Below are 10,398 nucleotides of genomic sequence, written 5' to 3' on the forward strand. Positions count from 1 at the left end.
ATAGGCGTTCTATGGCCCACTGACTGAGAGATGACGCACCCAGGAGTCAAGACTGGCACACAAGCAGAAAGGCCAATATTAATCTCCCACTGTTTTTTTTGGTTGTTTTTTTTTTTTTTTTTTCAGGGAGACTTTAGAAAAAAAAATAATAAAAAAAATATGATTTTATCAGGAAGAATTTAGAAACCAAATAAAATAAAATGATTTTTTCAGGGAGAATTTATAAAACAAATAAAACCAAAAATAGGCGTTCTATGGCCCACTGACTGAGAGATGACGCACCCAGGAGTCAAGACTGGCACACAAGCAGAAAGGCCAATATTAATCTCCCACTGTTTTTTTTTTTTTTTTTCAGGGAGACTTTAGAAAAAAAAATAATAAAAAAAATATGATTTTATCAGGAAGAATTTAGAAACCAAATAAAATAAAATAATTTTTTCAGGGAGAATTTAGAAAACAAATAAAACCAAAAATAGGCGTTCTATGGCCCACTGACTGAGAGATGACGCACACAGGAGTCAGGAGTGGCACACAAACCCAGAGGCCAATATTTTTCTACCAATGATTGATGTAGTTATTTTCTCTGGTAGATTTTAGAACCCAAATCAAGGAAAAAAAATATAGGCTTTCTATGGACCACAATTGGAGAGAGAGAGAGAGAGAGAGAGAGAGAGAGAGAGAGAGAGAGAGATGGCACACCCAGGAGTCAAGACTGGCACACAAGCAGAAAGGCCAATATTAATCTCCCACTGTTTTTTTGGTTGTTTTTTTTTTTTTTTTTTTTCAGGGAGACTTTAGAAATAAAAATAATAAAAAAAATATGATTTTATCAGGAAGAATTTAGAAACCAAATAAAATAAAATGATTTTTTCAGGGAGAATTTAGAAAACAAATAAAACCAAAAATATGCGTTCTATGGCCCACTGACTGAGAGAGAGAGAGAGATGGAACGCTTAGTACTGGCACACAAGCCCAAAGGGCAATATTAATCTCCCTTTTTTTTTCCAGGGAGAATTTCTGAAACCCAAAAAAAAAATAAAATAGGCTTTCTATGGCCCACTATTTGTGAGAGAGATGGGACGCTCAGGACTGGCACAGATGGCACGCTCAGGACTGGCACAGAAGCCCAGAGGCCAATATTAATCTCCCTTTTTTTCTGGGAGAATTTATAAAACCAAAAAAATATTTAAATAGGCTTTCTATGGCCCACTATTTGTGAGAGAGATGGCACGCTCAGGACTGGCACAGATGGCACGCTCACAACTGGCACAGAAGCCCAGAGGCCAATATTAATCTCCCTTTTTTTCTGGGAGAATTTATAAAACCAAAAAAATATTTAAATAGGCTTTCTATGGCCCACTATTTGTGAGAGAGATGGCACGCTCAGGACTGGCACAGATGGCACGCTCACAACTGGCACACAAGCCCAGAGGCCAATATTAATCTCCCTTTTTTCAGGGAAAATTTATAAAACCAAAAAAAAAATTAAATAGGCTTTCTATGGCCCACTATTTGTGAGAGAGATGGCACGCTCAGGACTGGCACAGATGGCACGCTCACAACTGGCACACAAGCCCAGAGGCCAATATTAATCTCCCTTTTTTCAGGGAAAATTTATAAAACCAAAAAAAAAATTAAATAGGCTTTCTATGGCCCACTATTTGTGAGAGAGATGGGACGCTCAGGACTGGCACAGATGGCACGCTCAGGACTGGCACAGAAGCCCAGAGGCCAATATTAATCTCCCTTTTTTTCAGGGAGAATTTATAAAACCCAAAAAAAAATAAAATAGGCTTTCTATGGCCCACTATTTGTGAGAGAGATGGCACACTCAGGACTGGCACACAAGCCCAAAGGCCAATATTAATCTCCCACTGTATTTTTATCAGGGAGAATTTATACACCCCACAAAAAAAAATACAGAAAAATGAAAAGGCTTTCTATGGCCCACTATGTGAGAGAGATGGCACACACAGGGATGGCACTCTAGCAGAAATGCCAAATTGCCAATCTTAATCTCCCACCAAAAAAAAAAAAAAAAAAAAAACAGGGAATGTCCTACAATTACTATCTCCCTGCCTGCAGTAATCTCAGCCAGGTATGGCAGGCAGCTACTATCTCCCTGCCTGCAGTAATCTCAGCCAGGTATGGCAGGCAGCAATAAGGAGTGGACTGATGCACAAATGAAATAAAAAGTGTGGACAAACAAAAAAGATAGCTGTGCAGAAAGGAAGGAACAAGAGGATTTGTGCTTTGAAAAAAGCAGTTGGTTTGCACAGCGGCGTACACACAGCAATGCAGCTATCAGGGAGCCTTCTAGGGCAGCCCAATGAGCTACAGCGCTGAGGGGAAAAAAAAAAAAAAAAAAAATTCCACTGTCCCTGCACACCGAGGGTGGTGTTGGACAGTGCAAATCGCTGCAGCACAAGCGGTTTTGTGGTTAATGGACCCTGCCTAACGCTATCCCTGCTTCTGACAAAGCGGCAGCAACCTCTCCCTAAGCTCAGATCAGCAGCAGTAAGATGGCGGTCGGCGGGAACGCCTCTTTATAGCCCCTGTGACGTCGCAGACAGCAAGCCAATCACTGCAATGCCCTTCTCTAAGATGGTGGGGACCAGGACCTATGTCATCACGCTGCCCACACTCTGCGTTTACCTTCATTGGCTGAGAAATGGCGCTTTTCGCGTCATTGAAACGCGACTTTGGCGCGAAAGTCGCGTACCGCATGGCCGACCCCGCACAGGGGTCGGATCGGGTTTCATGAAACCCCGACTTAGCCAAAAGTCGGCGACTTTTGAAAATGTTCGACCCGTTTCGCTCAACCCTAGTCCAGAGGGCTGTATAACCTGGATTTTCAGCTCATCTGTACTATGGAGCTGTCTGTAATATAAGTTCACCACAAACTCTGTAGTTTAATGTGTTGCAAGAAAATTAAAGGTTTATTCCATCTTGTGAGTACAAAAAATTGATAAAGTGAAGGAAAAATTATTTAGAGCGATTTATATTCAAGTGACTTTTCGACCTATCCCAGGTCTTATTCAATACGTCGTTGGTAATTGTTTAGTAATGGGGCTAGGTGTAGTTTGTGCGGGGTTATTTCCTTGGTTATAGTCAAAAGCAAGGTGTGCTGTATAGTCCTCGAGATGGCATCGATATGGCAATATGCTTTAAATTGTTTTGATGGCAGCGCTCCTGCACTTTGCCTAGCCTCCGGCTGTTGGAGGGATAGGTCAAAACGTCACTTGAATATAATCGCTGTAAAAAACTACAGTGTGCGGTGAATTTCTATTACATTAGGGTCATCTGGCCCCTTACACCTGCACCTCGCCTTACAACAGAGTGCAGGCCAATATATATTTTTTCTATGGAGCTGTATGGCTATGTACGGTGCACTGCATTGTGCCGTACTCAGCAATAAAGCTTCCATTCCTTTATAAAATTATAGAAAACTAGATGGTGGCCCGATTCTAACGCATCGGGTATTCTAGAATATGCATGTCCACGTAGTATATTGCACAGCCACGTAGTATATTGCCCAACCACGTAGTATATTGCACAGCCAAGTAGTATATTGCACAGCCACGTAGTATATTGCCCAGTCACATAGTATATTGCCCAGTCACATAGTTTATTGCCCAGCCACATAGTATACAGCACAAAGCCAAGTAGTATATTGCCCAGTCACGTAGTATATTGCACAGCGACATAGTATACAGCACAGAGCCACGTAGTATACTGCCCAGTCACATAGTATATTGGCCAGTCACATAGTATATTGTCCAGCCACGTATGTAACAGGTTAAAAAAGACTTAAAATAAGAATAAACATATACTCACGTTCAGAGGGCCCATCATAGTCATGGCGCTTGTGTGCAGCTTCCAGTCCCAGGGTTGGTCTGAGCTCAGGACCTGTGATGACGTCGCGGTCACATGACCGTGACGTCATGGAAGGTCCTTCTCGCATAGCATCCTTGCCACCGGAACCTGCTGCTTGCACTGCTGCATACACAGCATCAATAGTAATAAGTTAGTCACACAGGGCTAATAGCTGCGTTAATGGAGTGCGTTACACCGCGGCATAACGCGGTCCATTAACGCTGCCATTAACCCTGTGTGAGGACTGACTGGAGGGGAGTATGGAGCGGGCACTGACTGTGGGGAGGAAGGAGCGCCACTTTTTCCGCCGGTCTGTGCCCGTTGCTGATTGGTCGTGGCAATGGTTGTGGGCGTTTTGCCATGACCAATCAGCGACTGGGATTTCCATGACGGACAGAGGCCGTGACCAATGAATATCTGTGACAGAAAGACAGACAGACGGAAGTGACCCTTAGACAATTATATAGTAGATTAGAAAAAACATCTTTATGAAACAAAAAATATGGTGGCATGTGAGGTTTACTGTTTCATACAACTTTAGCCGTAGAGTAATAATCAAGATAGGTATCGAAAACTTAACTATCAATGATTGTTGTGTGTAGAGATTGCCTGTTAATATTTTTATATGCCCGATATAGCTCACTTCTTTTAATATTGATTTGGTTTTGTTTGACAGTTTCATAACTCAGAAAGTCTTTATAAATGGCTACTTTACTTTCTTGCCACACATCACATGATCTTCAGTCAAAAGCAAGAGTTTCAAGACCTTTCAGGTAACTTGCTCTAGAATTGGCACATTAATTTGTGATTGTGTTAGGAAACCTAAACCAAAACACATGGCTTAATTTAGATGTTTTGGTGACATTTCTATAACTGTCCCATTTACCTTTTCTTTCCTCAAGTTGTAGTTGGATTACATACAACCTTTAATTTGTGAATAAAGACTAAAGCATGCCAACAATAATCCTAGGACAGTTTTTTGTCCTATCAAATCTATGACCCCTTTTCTAGACATTTGTGGAAAGTGTCTAGTGAGGTCTAGACCTTTATTCTATTTTGTGCAAATGAATACTAGTTTAGTTTAAATTGAATTGTGCACAAAAAAGTGTATGTTAGGTCTCATTTGGATGTCCTAGATATCACTGAATGAAATATTCCAGTTGTAAATCTTTATTCATTACATGGTGGTATGTGTTGACAACAATAAAACTTAAAAATGATCAGCGTAAATCACAACTAATATCCCAGGGAGGTCTGGAGTTGGAATGATCCTCAAAGTCAAAGTGGAAAATGAAGTTACAGGCTGATCCAACTTCAGTGGAAATGCCTCAAGACAAGGAAATAATGCTCAGTAGTGTGTGCGTGGCCTCCACGTGCCTGTATGATCTCCCTACAATACCTGGGCATGCTCCTGATGAGGCGGCGGATGGTCTTCTGAGGGTTCTCCTCCCAGACCTGGACTAAAGCATCCGCCAACTCCTGGACAGTCTGTGGTGCAACGTGTCACGTTGGTGGATGGTGCGAGACATGATGTCCCAGATGTGTTCAATCGGATTCAGGTCTGGGGAACAGGCGGGCCAGTCCATAGCTTCAATGCCTTCATCTTGCAGGAACTGCTGACACACTCCTGCCACATGAGGTCTGGCATTGTCCTGCCTTAGGAGGAACCCATGGCCAACTGTACCAGCAGATGGTCTCACGAGGGGTCTGAGGATCTCATCTCGGTACCTAATGGCAGTCAGGCTACCTCTGGCGAGCACATGGAGGGCTGTGCGTCCCTCCAAAGAAATGCCACCCCACAGCATTACTGACCCACTGCCAAACCAGTCATGCTAAAGGATGTTACAGGCAGCAGATCACTCTCCACAGCATCTCCAGACTCTGTCACGTCTGTCACAAGTGCTCAGTGTGAACCTTCTTTCATCTGTGAAGAGCACAGGGCGCCAGTGGCGAATTTGCCAATCCTGGTGTTCTATGGCAAATGCCAAGCATCCTGCATGGTGTTGGGCTGTGAGCGCAACCCCCATCTGTGGATGTCGGGCACTCAGACCATCCTCATGGCGTCATTTTCTAACCATTTGTGCAGACACATGCACATTTTGGCCTGCTGGAGTTCATTTTGCAGGGCTCTGGCAGTGCTCCTCCTGTTCCTCCTTGCACAAAGGCTGAGGTAGCGGTTCTGCTGCTGGGTTGTTGCCCTCCTATGGCCCCCTCCTCGTTTCCTGGTGTACTGTCCTGTCTCCTGGTAGCGCCTCCAGCCTCTGGACACTATGCTGACAGACACCTCAAACCTTCTTGCCACAGCTCGCATTGATGTGCCATCCTGGATGAGCTGCACTACCTGAGCCACTTGTGAGGGTTGTAGAGTCTGTCTCATGCTACCACGAGTCTGAAAGCACAACCAACATTCAAAAGTGACCAAAACATCAGCCAGAAAGCATTGGTACCGAGATGTGGTCTGTGGTCCCCAACCGGAAGAACCACTCATTTATTGAGTGTGTCTTGATAATTGCCAATAATTTCCATCTGTTGTCTATTCCATTTGCACGACAGCAAGTGAAATGAATTGTGAAAGAGTGTTGCTTCCTAAGTGGACAGTTTGATTTCACAGAAGTTTTATTTACTTGGAGTTATATTCTGTTGTTTAAGTGTTCCCTTTATTTTTTTTGAGCAGTATATATATATACCGTATATATATATATATATATATAATATCAATAACACAACCTGAGCCACACATAATCAGATGCTGACATGGGCCGAGATGACATAGCAAAAGGTAGACATAACAGCATAATAATGCATCATCTTTTATAAATATTGCTTGCAATGATAAATATAATTAGTATGAAGCTTGCATAAATGCATACAAAGGACACCATATAATATGGACATATAATAATCCAAAGGGATAAAGCAGTCGTATACTATATCCCACACCAGTGACAACAAGGCATACTGGAGATGGGAAGATTGAAATATACTATAAGGTGCAAAATGTAAACCTATGTAATGAATCTCAAATAATGTATAATAGCAATCTCAAATAGCTGTAGTCAGATGCATCTACTTATCCAACAATAAATAGACACAAGAAAAGCCTATAGAAGGTATATAAAGATGCTTATAAGGTTATTATACCCACATATGAAGAACTCTCGTACACTATTCCTAGCCAAAGATATAATAGCTATAGTGCCCAGTGCTAGATTAAGTGCCCTATGCTAACCAAAGTATGGTTAGAAAACATGTCACCCATGATGACCCATGGCTCATGGCGCCCAGGCTCTCCACGCGTACCGCTGTAGGTTACAGCTTCATCAGGGAACGTGAATCATGTACGTATTCTAACCGTGATTTTCATGGCTAGAACATGTACCCACTAAAGTCTTTAGTGCTATTCACATGTACATGTTTTTCTGTGGACCCTTTGTCTACAAAAAAAAAAATCGGCGACATGTCAATTGGAATCCCCTATCAATATTACCCATTCAAGTCTATGGGTCCATGAAAATCGCAGGCAGCACACGGATAGCATCAGCAAGCAGTCTGTGTACTGTCTGTCAGTAATTAACACAGACCCAGAGGCTTGAGTAGGAAATATTGATCTGTGATTCCAATTAACAGACATGTCTTTATTTTTTTTTGTAGACATGGGGTCCACAGAAAATAGTGACTGTAGACTTGCATTATAATCCTGAATAGCCTCTTTAATGATATTGTGCTCTGTAGACAGTATTCATCTATCTGAGGCGGGCATCAAAATGCAGTTGGACACTTTTTGGTGCCCATTTCAAATAGGCTTGTATGGCAAAATATTATGTCAGACAGAGCACAAAGTGACTGTCTTTATCATTAAAGTCAATTAACCATGATATGAACTTGGCCTTTATGGTACCCAATTGACTTGAACTTAACAACTGGCCACAGTTGTGGACAGATTTTGTTTGTAAAGCCTCATTCAGACATGAGGTTTTTTTTAAAAAAAAAATAAAAAATTTTTTTCATACTAGAAGAAAAAACTTTTAGCTGGATCAGATTTTTATCCATTTTTGGTCCATTGCCAATTTTTCTATTTGTCAATTTTTACTATCCGTTCAGCATTTGTTTTTATTTTTCTTGCAAAAAAAAAAGCCTTTCATATTCACTGACAACCGTTTGTTGTCCTTTTTTTGTTTCACAGATCTATTGATTTGAAAGAATAAGCCTGCTCCATGAACCATAGAGTATATTGGGTTCATAATCTATACTTGAAAACACAGAACACATACGTAAAATATAGACGTTTTGAATGAGGATTAAGGGGATTATTTACTGCTTAGACAACCCCATCTCAATGACTACATTCTTTCATGTAAAATAAAAACTGCCTATACCCACCTCCCTCCAGTGTTAGCGACAGTGGCATTATGTCACGTGAGCCCTGAAGCCAATCAGTGGTGGCTTCACTCTCACTTCCTGCAGATAAAACTGACATTTGGAGGAAGTCAGAACTTCTGCTGCTCTCTTTCAGGAGGTCAGTTTTACATGGGAGAATAAAATCATTAAGAAGTGGTTGTCCGAGTAGTGGACAGCCCCTCTAAGTCAATATAGCGATTTGAAACGCACTACTTGCAGTGAATTTTGGTGCTTTTTATTTACTTTTGATGTTTTATTTTTTTTTTCTTGCAAAATAAACCAAGTTCTTGGTGTGGCATGAAATAAATAGCTAAATAAAAAACACCACCCAAAACCAGCTTAAATAAAGGCATTGAAATCATGGGGTATGTACAAGCAAAATAAAAGACACAACAAATGTGTAGAGATTACTGGTACAAATGCCAAAAAAGAAGCCAAAAATAACCATTGTGATGTGTATATATTCTGTGTAATCTTAGATTTTTCTTTTTCGCTCGTTTCAGCTGAGGAACTGGAGTTTGTGGAAAAACACAAGTGGCCTTCCCACAGTTACCTGACGGAGCTAGCAGAATACAGAAGCTACATCCATTTGCCAAAGCAGAGGTGCACAATCATGTGACCAGTGTGCGCATACAAGTGTTAATTGCTTCCCTTTTCTAAAACTTGTCAATGCCTAATAATACTGCACTTAGGCTATTTACAGATAACTGCCATCCTCAGATGTACGTGCCGAAAATATATACAACCTCCTCAGATGGCCAGAACAGATATCAAAGCCTTGGGGTTACCAATAATATCACCTGACAGGTCACCGTAAAAACCTGTCGAATGGACCGTTATTAGCAGAACTACTCCAGCGCTGCTCTCACCATCTTTGACCTGACTTCAGATACACAGGGCAACTTCAAGAACGTACAATTTTATCCTGGCTTTTCTTTGTTTCCTATCACTGCGGCTCAGTCCACACTACGTTTTTTGCCATTGTCGCAGGAGGTATGAGCTCGAAAGTGTGCGCAGTCAGGATGAATGCCGAGGCATCTGTACACTATAGAGAGTAAATAAATGTATACTATGTGGTACAGGGGTAGACACAAACAAAAGAGGGCCCCTGTCCAAGAACAATATATGGGCCCTTTGCAGTCCTTTAACTAATCGATGCACAATTGCACCTGCTTCGAGGTAGAAGAGGCCCACTTACCTCTTTTGACTCCTGTGCAGTTGCACCAGTGATAAATCAGCCCCTGACATGGTATACTGTTGTGAATTCTGTTATCGAACTCCCTCCTGTGGTCATGAATGGTACTTCGGCGAGTTCTGTCCATGGACTCCCTCTGGTGGCTGTGAGTGGAGCTGCTGCTTCTGAGGTTCCTTCCACAGGTGACGTAGTTTATTCTTTGGCTGGCTGCTCTATTTAACTCCACTCAGATTGTTACTCCATGCCAGCTGTCAATGTTCTTGTACTGGTTCAGTTCGCTCTTGGATCTTTTTGGTGACCTGTCTACTCCAGCAGAAGCTAAGTCCCTGCTAGTTAATTATTTGTTCTTTGTTTCCTTGTCCAGCTTGCTATCATGATTTTGCCTTGCTAGCTGGAAGCTCTGGGATGCAGAGTGGCACCTCCGCACCGTGAGTCGGTGCGGAGGTCTTTTTGCACACTCTGCGTGGTCTTTTTGTAGTTTTTTGTGCTGACCGCAAAGATACCTTTCCTATCCTCAGTCTGTTTAGTAAGTCTGTTCATGTAAAGAAGCTGCGGAGACGCAAGCAGTGAATAGCCAGGCCTTTCCCCGGGAAGGAACAACCACGGGAAGGGCAGCATCCTATGAAGGAAAGCCAGCTATGCCAAGCATGGTATCCATCCACAGACAGCTGTTTCGGGGTTTTTGCCCCTCATCAGTGTGGAGTAGGAATCTGGCTATTAGGAGCAGTGCCTAGTAAAAAGGCTATAAAGGCACAGATGATTGGCCTCGGGGAGACCAAAACATCCAACACCGCGGAGACACCATCACGTGTTTCTCAACGCAGTGACTCCAGAACACTGCCCCCACATGTGTGGATGGATACCATGCTTGCGTCGAGAAACACGTGATGGTGTCTCCGCAGCTTCTTTACATGCATCTGCATATTTCC

General features: G+C 42.3%; 1 protein-coding gene across 2 annotated transcripts in view; it reads left to right on the forward strand.

The window, feature by feature from the left end:
- RHOBTB3 (Rho related BTB domain containing 3) overlaps window positions 1-9,686 on the forward strand; it is a 153,436-nt gene extending 143,750 nt beyond the window's left edge. For both annotated transcript variants that reach the window (XM_069751976.1, XM_069751983.1), the window contains 2 exons: window positions 4,553-4,649; window positions 8,778-9,686. In XM_069751976.1, the coding sequence (XP_069608077.1) occupies window positions 4,553-4,649; window positions 8,778-8,893 (213 nt within the window). In that variant the 3' untranslated portion in view covers window positions 8,894-9,686. The remainder of the gene's footprint in view (window positions 1-4,552; window positions 4,650-8,777) is intronic.
- The last annotated feature ends 712 nt before the right edge of the window (window positions 9,687-10,398 follow it).

Source organism: Ranitomeya imitator, chromosome 1 (assembly GCF_032444005.1).
Source record: "Ranitomeya imitator isolate aRanImi1 chromosome 1, aRanImi1.pri, whole genome shotgun sequence".
Classification (NCBI taxonomy): Eukaryota; Metazoa; Chordata; class Amphibia; order Anura; family Dendrobatidae; genus Ranitomeya; species Ranitomeya imitator.